Below are 18,321 nucleotides of genomic sequence, written 5' to 3' on the forward strand. Positions count from 1 at the left end.
GGACACACATCCTGGGGACAGGGACAGTGGCTCTGCCACGGGCTGCAGGGGCTCCGGGTGTCCGTGCCCCGGTGTCCCTGTGCCCCGCCTGTCACCTGCTCCCTGCACTGCCTGTCACCTGCCTGCCACCTGTTTGTCACCTGCCCGACCTCTGGCCCCTGTCCCAGTTGTCACCTGCCCGTCACCCCGAGTGTCACCTCCCTGTCCCCTGTCCACTCCCTGCCCCCTGTCCCCTGCACTGAGGGGACACGGGGAGGGGTCTGCAGCACTCGCGACCCCCACCCTAAAGACCCCCCCCATGTCACCCCCCGTGTGTCCCTTGTTACCCCCCCACCGACGGCGATTGGGGGGTCCCGGGGAGCGGATTTGGGGAGGGGGCAGAAGGAGCAGTCGGGAATTTGGGGGTGGGATTTGGGGAAGGCGGGATTTGGGAAGGGGGAATTCGAGGGGGTTGGATTTAGGGCGGGATTTGGGAAGGGGGAATTTGAGGGTGGGATTTGGGATGGAGGAATCTGAAGGGGCGGGATTTGGGGTGGGATTTGGGGTGGGATTTGGGGCGGGATTTGGGAAGGCGGACTCGAGCGCCGGCCCCAGCGCGGCTTTATTGGTCTGAGTTTTACATTCTGCTGTCGCAACGGGGCGACCCCGGGAGCCCCCCGGCCCCAGAGCAGCGGGCGGGGGGCGCAGGGGGCACTGAGGTACAAACGGGGGTCCCCCACCCCCTGTGCCGCACCCCGAACCCCCCAAACCCACCCCAAACCCCCGTTACTGGCCAGGAGTGCGGATCTGGGGGTGCCCGCAGCCCCCACCCCAAATCCCACCCTTATTGGGGGGCGTCCCACCCACCTCTGCTGCCGAGTCCCGGGGTGCGGGAGCTCCCGGGGCTCAGCCCCCCCGAACCGTTGTGGCGGCGCCCCCCAAACTGTCGGGGCCCCCCCAAACCGTTACAAACCCCCCCAACCGTCCCAACGCCCCCCCAGAGCCCGGGGGGGGGGCCGGGTTTGGGGGATCCCCTCAGGAGCAGCGAGCCTTGTGCTGGAAATAGGCCTGGAAACGGCTCTGGGCGTAATCCTGGGGAAAAAGGGGAAAATGGGGCGAAAAAGGGGTTAAAAGGGGGGTTAAAAAGGGGTTAAAGGGGAGGGGAAGGGGATAAAAAGGGGAGGAAGGGGTTAAAAAGGGGGAGCAAAAGGAGGAGGAAAAGGAGGAGGAAAAAGGGAGAAGGGGGAAGAGGAAAGAGGGAGGAAAGGGCGGGGAAGGAGGGAAAAGGGGAAATGGGCAAAAAAGGGGGGAAAAGGGGTTAAAAAGGGTGGGAAAGGGCAAAAAAGGGGGGGAAGTGGGATAAAGGGGGAAAAGGGAGAGAAAAAGGGGAGAAAAGGGGGAAAAAGCGAGAAGGGGGAAAGAGGGAGGAAAGGGCAGGGCAGGAGGGAAAAGGGAGGAAAAATGGGGGAAAATGGGAGAAAATTTGGGAAAAAAGGGGAGAAAATGGGCGTAAATTGGGGGAAAAGGAAAGAAAGGGGAAAGGTGAAAAAATGGGGGGAAAAGGGGAAAATGAGGGGAAAAGGGAGAAGGGGGAAAGAAGGAGGTAAGGGCAGGGATGGAGGGAAAAGGGGGAAAAAGGGGGGGATAAAAGGGGCAAAATGGGAGAAAAATGGGGAAAATGAGGGGAAAGTGGGGGGCAAATCGGGAAAAAAGGAAAGAAAGGGGAAAGGGGAAAAATTGTGGAAAAGGGGGGAAGAAGGGGGAAAATGGGGGGAAAAAAGGGAGAAGGCGGAAAGAGGGAGGGAGGGGCAGGGAAGGAGAGAAAAGTCGGGAAATGGGAGAAAAAGTGGGAAAATGGGAGAAAAATTGGAGAAAAAGGGGAGAAAATGGGGGGTAAATCGGGAAAAGAGGAAAGAAAGGGAAAAGGAGGAAAATGGGGGGAAGAAGGGGGAGAAAAGGGGAGACGGAGGGGAAAGGGAGGGGAAATAAGGGAAAAGGGGACCAAAGGTGTGTTCAGGGGGTTGTGCAGCCCCCCACACACCACAGGGGCACAGTGCCCCCCAAAACTCACCAGGTACCCAAAGTGGATGGTGGAGATCTTGGCCTGCACCACGGACCAGAGCCCCCAGAAGAAATGTGAGGCCAGGGTGAAGCTGGGGGAAAAGGGGGCGTGAGACCCCAAACCCCGCCCCGGGCACCCCAAAAACACCCACGGGAGGGGGGCGTGGGGCAGGGGAGCCTAAAAATGGCACAGAGACCCCAAAAGTGGCAGAGAGACCCCAAATGGGGGCACAGAGACCCCAAATGGGGGCACAGAGGGCCCCAAATAGAGGTACAAAGCCCCCCAAAAATCCCACTGATGACCCCAAAAGTGGCACAGACATCCCAGAGCGGCACAGAGACCCCCAATGGAGGTGCAAAGACCCCAAAAAACCACACAGGGCCCCAAAAGTGGCACAGAGGACCCCAAAAGTGGCACAGAGGACCCCAAATGAGGGCACAGAAACCCCAAATCTTGGCACAGAGGACCCCAAAAGTGGCACGGAAACCCCAAACAGAGGTACAAAGACCCCCCCCAAAATCACACAGAGGACCCCAAAAGCGGCACAGAGGACCCAAAAGTGGAACAGAGGACCCCAAATGAGGGCATAGAAACCCTAAATCTTGGCACAGAGGACCCCAAAAGTGGCACGGAAACCACAAATAGAGATACAAAGACCCCCCCCAAATCCCACAGACACCCCCAAAAGTGACACAGACACCCCCAATGGAGGTGCAAAGACCCCCCTAAATCACACAGAGGACCCCAAAAGCGGCACAGAGACCCCATGTAGAGGCACAAATGCCCCCAAATCCCACTGAGGATCCCCCGAAGCCCCCCGAGCGCCCCGGTACCGCTCGATCTCCCGCAGCATCTCCTCCTCCAGGCGCGCCTGCTCCTCCGGCGGGGCCCGCCCGGGGCCGCCCGACAGCGCCGACAGGTAATGGCGGATGAAATGGAGCTGGGGAGGGGGGCACGGGGCTGGGACCCCAAAGGGACCCCCCCAAAGGGACCCCCAAAGGGACCCCTGCCCAGCCCTGGGACCCCTGAGCACTCAGACAGGTAATGGCGGATGAAATGGAGCTGGGGAGGGGGGCACGGGGCTGGGACCCCAAAGGGACCCCAAAGGGACCCCCAAAGGGACCCCCAAAGGGACCCCTGCCCAGCCCTGGGACCCCTGAGCACTCAGACAGGTAATGGCGGATGAAATGGAGCTGGGGAGGGGGGGCACGGGGCTGGGACCCCAAAGGGACACCCCCAGACCCAAGGGATCCCCAAGGGACATCCCCGAGACACCCAAAGGGATCAACCCCCCTGGTCCCAGGGACACCCCAGGGAACCCCTCAACCCCAAAGAACCCCCACGCCCCCCGAGCACCTGGACAGGTAGTGCCGGATGAAATGGAGTTGGGGGCGTGGGGAGGGGCTGCGAGTGTGGCCGGGACCCCAGAGGGACCCCAAAGCACACCCTGAGCCCCAAGGGACCCCTCCAAGGGACTCATCCACCCCAAGGGACCCCTCCCTGTCCCCAAAGGACTTCTCCAAGGGACCCCTGCCCAGTCCCAAGGGACACCCCCAGGGGACCTTTCAGCCCCAAGGGACCCCCCTGGGACCCCAAAGCCCCCCTCCCCAAAGGCCCCCCGGCCCCCCAGACCTGCTGCTGGCGGCTGGGGAAGTGCTCGGGGTGTGCCTGGAAGCAGGGCCAGCTCTCGTGGCTGTAGCTGTAAACCCACTCGCAGAAGTGATTGCCCAGGTCAAAGCCCCTGCAACGGGGGGGTCACACAGCACCGACCCCACTGTGATCCCCAAACCCACTGAGGGATCAGCACCGACCCCACCGTGAGCCCCAAACCCACCAGGGATCAGCACCGACCCCACTGTGAGCCCCAAACCCACCAGGGATCAGCACTGACCCCACTGTGAGCCCCAAAATCACCCAGGGATCAGCACTGACCCCACTGGGAGCCCCAAACCCACCAGGGATCAGCACTGACCCCATTGTGAGCCCCAAACCCACCAGGGATCAGCACTGACCCCACTGTGAGCCCCAAACCCACTGAGGGATCAGCACTGACCCCACTGTGAGCCCCAAACCCACCAGGGATCAGCACCGACCCCACTGTGAGCCCCAAACCCACCAGGGATCAGCACTGACCCCACTGTGAGCCCCAAACCCACCAGGGATCAGCACTGACCCCACTGTGAGCCCCAAACCCCCCTGGGAGCCTGCAGAGGGGATTAAAGCCCCAAATCCCACCAGGATCATGGAGCGGGGACAGGGCGACCCCAAATCCCACCATGATAATGGAGCAGAGAGGTGAAACCCCAAATCCCAACGGGGTCATGGAGCGGTGATGGGGAGACCCCAAATCCCACTGGGACTGTGGAATATGAGCAGGAAGCCCCCAAATCCCAGTGGGGTCATGGAGTGTGGGGAACCCATAGGGAGCCCAAATCCTCTAGGGACTCCCAAATTGCCATCCTCCAAAAGCCTCCAGGGACCCCCTAAAATCTCCCTAAAAATAGAGCAGGGACGCAGGAGGGGGAGCCCCTAAATCCCACCAGGAATATGAGCAGGAAGCCCCCAAATCCCAGTGGGATCATGGAGTGTGAGGGACCCCCAGGGACACCCCAAAATCCCCCCAGGGACCCCCAAAATCCCCCAGGATCAGAGACTTGTGAGGAGGAGCTCCTAAATCCCACCGGGACCACGGAATGTGAGCAGGAGTGGGGAAATCGCAGTGGGATCATGGAACATGAGGGACCCCCGGGAACCCCCCAAACCCCCCCGGGAACCCCCAAACCCCCCCGGGGACCCCCAAGCCCACCGGTAGTTGTAGCTGCTGTACTCGAAGTCGATGAGCATGAGCCGTTCCGAGGAGGCCTCGCGCCCCGCCAGGAGCAGGATGTTCCCTGTGGGGTTGGGGTTTGGGGCATTTATGGGAGATTTGTGGGGTTCTGGGGGGTTTGGGGGGGTCTGGGGGACGGCCACCCACGGCACTCACCCTCCTGCACGTCGTTGTGGCAGAAAACCACCGGGGATGGGGTGGCCTCCAGCAGGTCCCTGAGGGACGAGAGGGGCTCAGAGGGGACAGGGGAGGGGCTGGGGGACCAGGGTGGGGACAGGGGGACAGCCAAGGGACATGGGGGACACAGGGACACTGGGGACATGGGACACAGGGGACATGGGGACATGTGGGACACAGAGGAACAAAGGCATGGGTGACACCAGGAGATAGAGGTGACACAGATACAGGGAACACAGGTGACACCAGGGACAGGGGGGACACAGGGACAGGGGGAGCATGGGGACACCAGAGACACGGGGACACACAGGGATATGTAGGACATGGGGAGACACAGGGGACACCATGGACAGAGGGGGACAAAGGGAAGGACAGAACCATGGACGCCCCAGCCCCGCAGGATCCCTGCCCTGGGGACGCCGTCGGGCTGGGCAGGGACAGGGGACAGCGGAGGGACACCCAGGGGGTGGCAGTGACCTGAGGCTCCTCATCTCCTGCTCCAGGTTGTAGCCCCGGAGCTGCTCCAGCTGCTGCAGCTGTGATGGCTCTGAGAACGTCAGCTTTGAGATCTGCTGCAGGTACCTGGGGACACGGGACAGTGGGGACACGGGGGCAGCACGCGGACACAGGGGACAGTGTGGGGACATCGGGGACAGGACCCTCAGAGCTGCCTGCCCAGCCCCGGCCACCCGAAGGTCTCCCCTGTGTCCCACAGGACCTGCTGGAAGCAGCCAGGAAACCCCCGGGGTCTGGACCTGCTGGGATTTGGGGTCCCCACTCCCTGATCCCAATGGGGTTTGGGGTCCCCACTCCCTGATCCCAATGGGGTTTGGGGTCCCCACTCCCTGATCCCAATGGGGTTTGGGTCTCCCTCACAAGTTCATGATCCCGCTGGGATTTGGATCTCTCCCACTCCATTCTGTCTTCCCAATGGGATTTTGGGGCCCCCACTTCCTTCCCTCAGTGGGATCTGGGTCCCCATTCCCCACTGTCAGTGGGATTTGGAACTCTCCCTCCCCATTCCCTGCTACTAGTGGGATTTGGGTCCCCACTCCCCGCTCCCAGTAGGATTTTGGTCCCCCCCTCCCTGTTCCCAGTGGGATTTTGGGTCCTCCCTCCCCCTTCCCTGTTCCCAGTGGGATTTTCGTCCCCCATCCCATTCCCAGTAGGATTTTGGGTCCCCGCTCCCTGCTCCCAGTGGGATTTTGGTCCCCCATTCCCAGTGGGATTTTGTGTCCGCACTCCCCTCTCCCAGTAGGATTTTGGGTCTCCTCACCCCATTTCCTGTTCCCAGTAGGATTTTGGTCCCCCCTCCCCATTCCCAGTGGCATCGGGTCCCCTCACCCCATCCCCGTTCCTAATGGGATTTTGTGTCCCCACTCCCCTCCCCCAGTAGGATTTTGTGAATTTTGTGTCCCCCCCTCCCCATTCCCAGTGGGATTTTGGTCCCCCCTCCCCATTCCCAGTGGGATTTCGGTCCCCCCTCCCCATTCCCAGTGGGATTTCAGTCCTCCATCCCCATTCCCAGTGGGATTTCAGTCCTCCATCCCCATTCCCAGTGGGATCGGGTCCCCTCACCCCATTCCCAGTGGGATTTTGGTCCCCCCTCCCCGTTCCCAGTAGGATTTCAGTCCCCCCTCCCCATTCCCAGTGGGATCAGGTCCCCCCTCCCTGTTCCCAGTAGGATTTGTGTCCCCTCACCCCATTCCCTGTTCCCAGTAGGATTTGTGTCCCCTCACCCCATTCCCTATTCCCAGTAGGATTTGTGTCCCCTCACCCCATTCCCTGTTCCCAGTAGGATTTGTGTCCCCTCACCCCATTCCCTATTCCCAGTGGGATTTCGGTCCCCCCTCCCCATTCCCAGTAGGATTTCGGTCCCCCCTCCCCATTCCCAGCGGGATCAGGCCCCCTCACCCCTCCATGGTCCCAAAGAGCCACTTGGGCTCCTTGTTGAAGGGCATGGCCATGCCGTGGAAGCGCGCCATGGTGACGGCGATCTCGGCTGAGACGCGCGGGTCCCGCAGCTCCTCGGTGCGCAGCCGCCGGCTCTGGGGGGGCACGGGGCGTTGGGGGGGCCCGGGGGGGCCCGGGGGGCGCGGGGGACCCCGATCCTACCGGCAGGTACTGCTCCAGGCGGCCCTGAGGGAACACCCCAAAGAGGCGCGGGCCCAGCGCGCGCTCGGCCAGGATGGCGAACATGACGCTCTCCAGCACCAGCGAGTCCACGCCCTGCGGGAGGGAGGGGGACAGGGGCGCCCCAAAACGGGGACATGGATTGGGACATCAAAATGGAACACCAAAATGGGAGCCCCAAAAACGGGGTCCCAGATTGGGACACAAAAAACACGGGACACCAAAATGGGATCCCCAAAAACGGGGTCCCAGATTGGGACACAAAAAACACAGGACACCAAACAAGAATCCCCAAAAATGGGACCACAAAATGGGATCCCCAAAAACGGGACACAAAAAACACAGGACACCAAACAGGGATCCCCAAGAACAGGACCCCAAATTGGGACACCAAACAGGGTTCCAAAAAAACAGGACCCCAAACTGGGACACCAAACAGGGATCCCAAAAACACGGGACCCCAAAAACACAGGACACCAAACATGGATCCCTAAAAACAGGACCCCAAATGAGGACATAAAAAACATGGGACCCCCAAAATGGGAGCCCCAAAAACGGGACCCCAAATTGGGACAGAAAAAACACAGGACACCAAAATGGGAGCCCCAAAAACGGGACACAAACTGGGACACAAAAAACACAGGACACCAAACAGGGATCCCCAAGAACAGGACCCCAAATTGGGACACCAAACAGGGATCCAAAAAAACAGGACCCCAAACTGGGACACCAAACAGGAATCCCAAAAAAAACGGGACCCCAAAAACACGGGACACCAAACATGGATCCCTAAAAACAGGACCCCAAATGAGGACATAAAATCATGGGACTCCCAAAATGGGAGCCCCAAAAACGGGACCCCAAATTGGGACACAAAAAAACACGGGACACCAAAATGGGAGCCCCAAAAACGGGGTCCCAGATTGGGACACAAAAAACACAGGACACCAAACAAGAATCTCCAAAAATGGGACCACAAAATGGGATCCCAGATTGGGACACAAAAAACACGGGACACCAAAATGGGATCCCCAAAAACGGGACACAAAAAACACAGGACACCAAACAGGGATCCCCAAGAACAGGACCCCAAATTGGGACACCAAACAGGGATCCAAAAAAACAGGACCCCAAACTGGGACACCAAACAGGGATCCAAAAAAACGGGACCCAAATTGGGACACCAAACAGGAATCCCAAAAAAACGGGACCCCAAAAACACAGGACACCAAACACGGATCCCTAAAAACAGGACCCCAAATGAGGACATAAAAAACATGGGACCCCCAAAATGGGAGCCCCAAAAACGGGACCCCAAATTGGGACAGAAAAAACACAGGACACCAAAATGGGAGCCCCAAAAACAGGACACAAAAAACACAGGACACCAAAATGGGAGCCCCAAAAACGGGACACAAACTGGGACACAAAAAACACAGGACACCAAAATGGGAGCCCCAAAAACGGGACACAAAAAACACAGGACACCAAACAGGGATCCCCAAGAACAGGACCCCAAATTGGGACACCAAACAGGGATCCAAAAAAACGGGACCCCAAATTGGGACACCTAAATGGAATCCCAGATTGGGACACCAAAAACACAGGACACAAACAGGGATCCCAAAAAACAGGACCCCAAATAGGGACACAAAAAACATGGGACCCCCAAAATGGGAGCCCCAAAAACGGGACCCCAAATTGGGACAGAAAAAACACAGGACACCAAAATGGGAGCCCCAAAAACGGGACACAAACTGGGACACAAAAAACACAGGACACCAAACAGGGATCCCCAAGAACAGGACCCCAAATTGGGACACCAAACAGGGATCCAAAAAAACAGGACCCCAAACTGGGACACCAAACAGGAATCCCAAAAAAACGGGACCCCAAAAACACGGGACACCAAACATGGATCCCTAAAAACAGGACCCCAAATGAGGACATAAAATCATGGGACTCCCAAAATGGGAGCCCCAAAAACGGGACCCCAAATTGGGACACAAAAAACACGGGACACCAAAATGGGAGCCCCAAAAATGGGGTCCCAGATTGGGACACAAAAAACACAGGACACCAAACAAGAATCTCCAAAAATGGGACCACAAAATGGGATCCCAGATTGGGACACAAAAAACACGGGACACCAAAATGGGATCCCCAAAAACGGGACACAAAAAACACAGGACACCAAACAGGGATCCCCAAGAACAGGACCCCAAATTGGGACACCAAACAGGGATCCAAAAAAACAGGACCCCAAACTGGGACACCAAACAGGGATCCAAAAAAAGGGGACCCAAACTGGGACACCAAACAGGAATCCCAAAAAAACGGGACCCCAAAAACACAGGACACCAAACACGGATCCCTAAAAACAGGACCCCAAATGAGGACATAAAAAACATGGGACCCCCAAAATGGGAGCCCCAAAAACGGGACCCCAAATTGGGACAGAAAAAACACAGGACACCAAAATGGGAGCCCCAAAAACAGGACACAAAAAACACAGGACACCAAAATGGGAGCCCCAAAAACGGGACACAAACTGGGACACAAAAAACACAGGACACCAAAATGGGAGCCCCAAAAACGGGACACAAAAAACACAGGACACCAAACAGGGATCCCCAAGAACAGGACCCCAAATTGGGACACCAAACAGGGATCCAAAAAAACGGGACCCCAAATTGGGACACCTAAATGGAATCCCAGATTGGGACACCAAAAACACAGGACACAAACAGGGATCCCAAAAAACAGGACCCCAAATAGGGACACAAAAAACATGGGACCCCCAAAATGGGATCCCCAAAAACGGGACCCCAAATTGGGACAGAAAAAACACAGGACACCAAAATGGGAGCCCCAAAAACGGGACACAAACTGGGACACAAAAAACACAGGACACCAAACAGGGATCCCCAAGAACAGGACCCCAAATTGGGACACCAAACAGGGATCCAAAAAAACAGGACCCCAAACTGGGACACCAAACAGGAATCCCAAAAAAACGGGACCCCAAAAACACGGGACACCAAACATGGATCCCTAAACGGGACCCCAAATTGGGACACAAAAAACACGGGACACCAAAATGGGAGCCCCAAAAACGGGGTCCCAGATTGGGACACAAAAAACACAGGACACCAAACAAGAATCTCCAAAAATGGGACCACAAAATGGGATCCCAGATTGGGACACAAAAAACACGGGACACCAAAATGGGATCCCCAAAAACGGGACACAAAAAACACAGGACACCAAACAGGGATCCCCAAGAACAGGACCCCAAATTGGGACACCAAACAGGGATCCAAAAAAACAGGACCCCAAACTGGGACACCAAACAGGGATCCAAAAAAACGGGACCCAAACTGGGACACCAAACAGGAATCCCAAAAAAACGGGACCCCAAAAACACAGGACACCAAACACGGATCCCTAAAAACAGGACCCCAAATGAGGACATAAAAAACATGGGACCCCCAAAATGGGAGCCCCAAAAACGGGACCCCAAATTGGGACAGAAAAAACACAGGACACCAAAATGGGAGCCCCAAAAACAGGACACAAAAAACACAGGACACCAAAATGGGAGCCCCAAAAACGGGACACAAACTGGGACACAAAAAACACAGGACACCAAAATGGGAGCCCCAAAAACGGGACACAAAAAACACAGGACACCAAACAGGGATCCCCAAGAACAGGACCCCAAATTGGGACACCAAACAGGGATCCAAAAAAACGGGACCCCAAATTGGGACACCTAAATGGAATCCCAGATTGGGACACCAAAAACACAGGACACAAACAGGGATCCCAAAAAACAGGACCCCAAATAGGGACACAAAAAACATGGGACACCAAAATGGGATTTCCAAAAATGGGAGCCCCAAAAATGGGAGCCCAAATTGGGACACAAAAAACACAGGACACCTACAGGGTTCTCCAAAAACAGGGCCCCAAATTGGGACACCAAAAGCACAGGACAACAAACAGGGATGCCCAAAAACAGGATCTCAAATACGGAACCCAAAAACCGGAAGCAAAAATGGGATTCCCAATCGGGACACCAAATAGGGATCCCCATATCAGGACTCCAAAAATGGCATCACAAATAGGGATTCCCCAAATCAGGACTCCCAAAAGGGACCCCAAAAATGGGACTCCAGATAGGGACCCCAAAATAGCACCCTCAAAACTGGACCCCAAAACCAGGATTCCCATACAGTTACCCCAAAACCAAGACCCCAAAACTGGGATCCAACACCAGCCCCCCCAAAACGGGCCCCCAAACCAGCACCCCCAATACTGGCACCCCAAACAATGGTACCCCAAAAACAGGCCCCCAGCCCAGCACCCCCAAAAGTGGCACCCCAAAAACGGGACCTCAAACCCAGCACCCCAAGGAGCCTCAGAACCCCAAACCCCAGCACCCCCACCCCAGAGGGAGGGCACCCAAAAACCCTAATCCCAGGAGGTCCCTTGGGGCTCCCACGGGGTTTGGGGGGTCCCTTGGGATTTGAGGTGTCACTGTCCCCTGACCTACAGGATGGCCCCAACACCCCCTACCCCAGTGGGAAGGCACCCCAAAATCCTAATCCCAGGGGGTCCTGGGGGGTTCCCCTGGGGTCCTCATGGGGTTTGGGGTCCCGGGGGTCCCCATGGGGTGTTACTGTCCCCTCACCTGCAGGATGGCCCCATAGACGCGCAGCAGCACCTGCCGGGGCTCGTCCCCCACGCTCTGCACGTGCTCGGGCAGCGCACACTTGTACAGCAGGTTACTGAGCCCCCCTCTGTGGGACAGGGACATTGGGGACATTGGGGACACCGGGGGGACACTGACCCACCCGGGCAGTGCACGCTTGTACAGCAGGTTACTGAGCCCCCCTCTGTGGGACAGGGACATTGGGGACATTGGGGACACTGGGGACACTGACCCACCTGGGCACTGCACGCTTGTACAGCAGGTTACTGAGCCCCCCTCTGTGGGACAGGGACATTGGGGACATTGGGGACACCGGGGGGCACTGACCCACTCTGAGCAGCGCACACTTGTACAGCAGGTTACTGAGCCCCCCCCTGTGGGACAGGGACATTGGGGACATTGGGGACATTGGGGACACTGACCCACCCGGGCAGTGCACGCTTGTACAGCAGGTTACTGAGCCCCCCCCTGTGGGACAGGGACATTGGGGACATTGGGGACACTGACCCACACGGGCAGCGCACACTTGTACAGCAGGTTACTGAGCCCCCCCTGTGGGACAGGGACATTGGGGACACCGGGGGGACACTGACCCACCCGGGCAGCGCACACTTGTACAGCAGGTTACTGAGCCCCCCTCTGTGGGACAGGGACATTGGGGACATTGGGGACACTGACACACCGGGGCAGTGCATGCTTGTACAGCAGGTTACTGAGCCCCCCCCTGTGGGACAGGGACATTGGGGACATTGGGGGGACACTGACCCACCCGGGCAGTGCACGCTTGTACAGCAGGTTACTGAGCCCCCCTCTGTGGGACAGGGACATTGGGGACATTGGGGACACTGACCCACCCTGGGCAGCGCACACTTGTACAGCAGGTTACTGAGCCCCCCTCTGTGGGACAGGGACATTGGGGACATTGGGGACATTGGGGACATGTGGGGACACGGATCCACCCGCACAGCACGTGGGGGTCTGTCCCCTCCCGTCCCTGGGGACAATGCTTGGGGACACTGGAAGAGGCACTGGGGTACTGGTCCAGGGGGAAACGGGGGGCAACTGGGAGAGGGACTAGGACACCAGTCCATGGGGACAACCGGGGGACACTGTGGGACAGGGATGCTGGTCTAGGGCGAGACTGGGAGGGGACACTGGGGCACGGCGCCAAACGCAGCTGGGGACACTGGGGGACGGCGACGCTGCTTCGGGGTGGGGCAGCTGGGGACACTGGGAGAGGGACTGGGATAAGGGTCGGGGAAGGGACCGGGACATTGGTCCGGAGGGTAACTGGGGACACCAGTCCGAGGGGTACTGGGCTACTGGTCACGGGGGCAACTAGGGGACACCGGGAACGGGGACAACGCTCCGAGGGCAACCGGGGCCACTGGGAGGGGACAGGGACACCGCTCCGGGGGTAACCGGGGCCGCTGTGAGGGCCATTGTGAGGGGCCACTGTGAGGGGACACTGTGAAGGGACAGGGACACCGCTCCGGGGGTAACCGGGGCCGCTGTGAGGGCCATTGTGAGGGGCCACTGTGAGGGGACACTGTGAAGGGACAGGGACACTGTGAAGGGACAGGGACACCGCTCCGGGGGTAACCGGGGCCGCGGGGAGGGACGCTTCCCTAAACCCCGGGACGAGACCACCGCGGAGAGGGCCGGGGGGGGAACGCCTCTCGCCCGTTCCGGTTCCTACCCGATGGGCCAGATGCCGAACTCATCCGGGCCGATGAGCTTCCAGGAGCCGGACAGAAACTCGCGGCACCAGGCGTAGGCCTGCAGGCGGGTGGCGGCGGGGACATTGCCGTCCTCGCTGCAGCAGCCCCGGCCCCCCGCCGCCGCCGCCATGGTCGCCCCTGCCCCGTCCCGCTCTGCCGGGGCGGCACCCGGGCAGCCTCCAACCAATAACAACGCGATTAACTGATTGACGGTGTAATCGACCAATAGAAAGACGTCTCAGAGAGGTGGTGCGTGCGCCGCAGCCAATGGGCGCACTCGGCGGGATGCGGCGGAACGTGGAGGTGAAGGCGCGGCTGAGGGCGCGGGAGGAAGCGCTGAGGGCGGCCCTGAGGCTGCGGGGGCTGGGCCCGGTGTGCCCGGTGTGCCCCGGGGCAGGGCAGGGAGCGCCCCAGGTGTGCCCCGGGGCAGGGCAGGGAGCGCCCCAGGTGTGCCCCGGGGCCGGGCCGGGCACGGGTGAGGGGCAGAAGCCGCCCCAGGTGTGCCCCGGGGCCGGGCAGGTGCTGCTCCAGACCGACACGTTCTTCCGGGTGCCGCGGGGGCGGCTCAAGCTGCGCCGGACACAGGTGAGGGGTGGCAGGAGGGGCTTGGCCCTGGCCCTGTGCTCACCTGGCCCCGTGCTCACCTGGCCCTGTCCCTCACTTGTCCCCACCTGTGCCTGTCCCCAGGATGGCCGGGGGGAGCTGATTTTCTACGAGCGCCCCGACAGCGCCGGCCCCAAACTGTCCAAGTTCAGCATCACCCCCACGGCCGATCCCGAGGGGCTGCAGGTGAGCGGGGCTGGGGGCGCCCTGGGGTCCCTGTGTGTGCCACCTTATCACCCCTGTGCCATCCCTGTCACCCACTGTGCCACCTTGTCAGCTGCTGTGCCATCCCTGTCACCCCTGTGCCATCCCTGTCACCCCCTGTGTCCTCAGGTGGTGCTGTCCTAGTCCCTGGGTGCCATCCCTGTCACCCCTGTCCCTGTGTCCCCAGGCGGTGCTGTCGCAGTCCCTGGGCGTGCTGGGCACGGTGAGGAAGGAGCGGCTCCTGTTCCTGCTGGGCCAGACCCGGCTGCACCTGGACCAGGTGCAGGGGCTTGGGGACTTCCTGGAGCTGGAGGTGAGGGGACAGGGGGCGTGGCACCCCGGGTGACCCCAGGTGACCCCGGTGACCCTGGGTGACCGTGGGGTGGCCACAGGTGGTGCTGCGGCCGGAGCAGAGCGAGGAGGACGGGCAGCGCGTGGCACTGGAGCTGCTGCAGGAGTTTGGGATTGGGGAACAGGACCTCATCTCTGGGGCCTACCTGGATCTGCTGCTGGCACAGGGGGACAATGGGGACACACCCTGAGCAGCCACTGGCCGGCCAGGGACAGCGGGGCTCAGGGCAGGGGCACCTGGTGGCTGTGCCCACCCTGTGAACACGCTGTGCCCACCCCATAAACACACTGTGCCCACCCTATAAACACACCGTACCTTGTCCCACACCATAAACACCCCGTACCCCCTATGGACACCCTGTGCTCAACCCCATAAACACCCTGTGCCTTGTCCCATCCCATAAACACCCTGTGGCCACCCCGTAAACACACTGTGCCACCCTATAAACACACTCTACCTTGTCCCACACCACAAACACCCTGTACCCCCTATGGACACCCTGTGCTCAACCCCATAAACACCCTGTGCCCTGTCCCACCCCATAAACACCCTGTGCCCTGCCCACAGACACCTCCAGCCCCATAATGCCCCCCAGAAACCCCATACCCACCCCACAGACACCTCCTGCCCTGTCCCACCCCACAGACATCCTGTGCCCACCCCACAGACACCCCCAGCCCCAAACTCCCCCTGGAAACCCCACACTGCCCCATGGTCACTGTGTCCCCCTCCCCATGGCCACCCTGTCCCCCCCGTGGTCACCGTGTCCCCCTGCCCATGGTCACCAATAAACTCTGTGTCCATGTCCAGCTGTGCCCGTTCCCGGGGTCACCCTGTCCCCACCGTGTGACATTCCCGGCTCAGAGGTGGCAGCGATGCCCGGCCCCGATCCCGGATTATGTCCGGAGCCTCGGGAAGTGCCGGGGGGGGGCCTGGGGGTGACAGATGGGTGACGGGGGTTGGTGGCATCTGTGCCAGCTGCTGCAGCTGCTGCTGCCACCCCGGCCTGCCCGGGGGGGGGGAACTGCGGCTGGAAAATCCCCTGGGATCGATCCAGCAGGGCAAGGCCACCCTCCTGTGTCCCCAAGTGTCACATCCATGGGGCTGGAAACCCGTGTGGGGATGGCGATCCCAAACATTTTCCGGGAGGAGTTTTCTCAAATTTTCCAAAGGTGGCCCCGCTGAGGCCCCAGCTGGAATCCTGGAGAGCCCTGGAGGGGCTGGAATGGGGTCAGGAAGGGAACAGGGCTGGGAAGGGCTGGAAAATTCCAGAGGGGTTTGGGAGGGGACTGGAAAACTCCAGAGGGGTTTGGGATTTGGGCTGGAAAACTCTGGGGGATTTGGGCTGGAGAAAACCAGCTGGATTTAGGATTTGGGCTCAGCCTGGAGCAGAGGCAGCTCCAGGGCTCCTTCGGGACAGGCTCTGGCTCATCCTGGGATTCTCAGGGAAGCTTCTGGAAGCCCTGGGCTGCCCTGGGGCTCCCTCATTCCCTTTGCTTCCCAGATTTCTGTTGGGCCTGGGCTGGGCTCAGGGCTGGGACGGTGCCGGGCGCTCCTGGATCCGGGATTTCCCAGCTTTGGCTTTTCCCAAAGGGAAATTCCTTTTTTTTTTTTGGGTGGAATCTCAGCTCCAGCCACTCCAGTTGCTTCTCCAGGAACTGATGTTCCATGTTGGGGTGGGAAGTGGTGGAGGTTGGATGTGGAGAAAGGCTGGGATTTGGGGATTTGGGGATCTGGGAATGAGGAGACACCGTGGCTCTGTGGGAAGGACTTGGCTGGAAGTGAGAGGGAAGAGGGAAAACTTGGGATAAGGAGAGCAGGAAGGATTGAATGGATGGATTTTCCTCAGGCTGGATTGTCCCAGCAGAAATTTCTCCCATTTTTTGGAGCTGTGGCAGGTCCAGGTGGATCCTCTGGATCCATTCTGGGAGCTGAAGGTTTGGGATCGACCCAGGGTGTAATTCACGGATCCTGGGAATGGAAGCGCTTGGAAAACTTCCTGGGCTGTGCCCGTGGGATCTCCTGGATCCTGGGGGATCCTCGGGATGGGCTGGGAGGTCCTTCCCAGGCAGGCCTCACCAGGATTGGGGAACTTTGGAATCCTGGCCCATGGAATGCCGGCAGTGCCTCGGGAAGGGCCCCCGAGCCTCCCAGGGATCCGTGCAGGGAGAGCCCGGGAAAAGTGGGATGTGCCCCGGGCTGGGGCCAGGGCAGCTCTGCGGGGATCGGGGCCGGGATCGGGAATGTCCTTCTGGGCCTGCCCAGCTGCTGCCAGGAGCCAGCGGGGATCGGGATCTGCTCCAGGGAATGAGCCCCGGGAAGAGAGGGAGCGGCCTCAGCCTGGGCCAGGGCAGGCCCAGCTCCCGGATTTGGGATCGTTTTCCATGGAAAGGGGTCAGGCCTTGGCAGGGGCTGCCCAGGGAGCTTTGGAGTCACCGTCCCTGGAGGTGTCCAAGGAATTCCTGGAGGTGGCACTTGGGGCTCTGGTGGGGATCAGGCCCAGCTTGGATCTGTGACCTTGGAATTCTTTCCCAGCTCAATAATTGGGAATTCTGTGCTCACACCCCCATGAGAATTCCCAGCACATCCCAGTTATCCAGGGAATGAACCTTGGGAAAAGTGTGAGCGGCCTCAGCCTGGGCCAGGGGGGATATTTGGGATAATTTTCCATGGAAAGGGGGCCGGGCCTCGGCAGGGGCCAGAGGAATCCGGAACATCCGGAGCGGGACCCCAAAGGAGCATCGAGCCCAGTTTATCCTTGGAAATCCTTGAAGTCCCTTAAAGCCACAATTCCCGCTGGGAGTTTGGGAATCCCTGGGCTTGGGAAGATCCTGCTCGGTTTTTATGGAATGTTTTCCCTGTGGAATGGGAGTCAAACACCCCGGGGAGAGCTCCTGGAACCCCAAATCCCTGCTGCGGTGGGGCCGTGTCCCAAAATCCCAAAGGAACAAAGATGGGAATGGGAATGTTGGGGTGAAGATGGGAGTGGGAAAGGGCTGAAAACTGGGAATGTTGGGTTGGAAATTGGGAATGGGGGTGTTGGGATGGATGGGGAAGGAAATGTTTGGATGGATGGATGGATGGATGGATGGATGGATGGATGGATGGATGGATGGATGATGGATGGATGGATGGATGGATGGATGGATGGATGGATGGATGATGGATGGATGGATGGATGGATGGATAGATGATGGATGATGGATGGATGATGGATGGATGGATGGATGGATGGATGGATGGATGGATGGATGGATGATGGATGGATGGATGGATGGATGGATGGATGGATGGATGATGGATGGATGGATGATGGGTGGATGATGGATGGATGATGGATGGATGGATGGATGGATGGATGATGGGTGGATGATGGATGGATGGATGGATGGATGGATGGATGGATGGATGGATAGATGGATGGATGGATGGATGGATGGATGGATGGATGGATGGATGGATGGATGATGGATGGATGAATGGATAGATGAATGGACGGATGATGGATGGATGGGAATTTTGGGAAGAGGCACAGGCAGGAGTGGG

At 59.2% G+C, this 18,321-nt stretch overlaps 2 protein-coding genes across 2 annotated transcripts; one reads left to right on the forward strand and one right to left on the reverse strand.

Moving 5' to 3' along the window:
- Window positions 1-843: 843 nt before the first annotated feature.
- On the reverse strand, window positions 844-13,749 carry CHKB (choline kinase beta). The gene is made up of 11 exons (XM_059472531.1): window positions 13,595-13,749; window positions 11,875-11,983; window positions 7,161-7,274; window positions 6,960-7,093; window positions 5,523-5,627; window positions 5,025-5,083; window positions 4,848-4,932; window positions 3,674-3,782; window positions 2,875-2,981; window positions 2,051-2,132; window positions 844-1,071 (listed from the first exon to the last, which is right to left on the reverse strand). The coding sequence occupies exons 1-11, from the start codon at window positions 13,744-13,746 to the stop codon at window positions 1,015-1,017; spliced, it is 1,113 nt and encodes a 370-aa protein (XP_059328514.1). The 5' UTR covers window positions 13,747-13,749; the 3' UTR covers window positions 844-1,014.
- A 152-nt stretch (window positions 13,750-13,901) lies between these two features.
- Window positions 13,902-15,554, forward strand: LOC132073041 (uncharacterized). Its single transcript, XM_059471727.1, has 4 exons — window positions 13,902-14,201; window positions 14,304-14,405; window positions 14,611-14,736; window positions 14,816-15,554. The coding sequence occupies exons 1-4, from the start codon at window positions 13,902-13,904 to the stop codon at window positions 14,963-14,965; spliced, it is 678 nt and encodes a 225-aa protein (XP_059327710.1). The 3' UTR covers window positions 14,966-15,554.
- The last annotated feature ends 2,767 nt before the right edge of the window (window positions 15,555-18,321 follow it).

Source organism: Ammospiza nelsoni, chromosome 5 (assembly GCF_027579445.1).
Source record: "Ammospiza nelsoni isolate bAmmNel1 chromosome 5, bAmmNel1.pri, whole genome shotgun sequence".
Taxonomy (NCBI): domain Eukaryota; kingdom Metazoa; phylum Chordata; class Aves; order Passeriformes; family Passerellidae; genus Ammospiza; species Ammospiza nelsoni.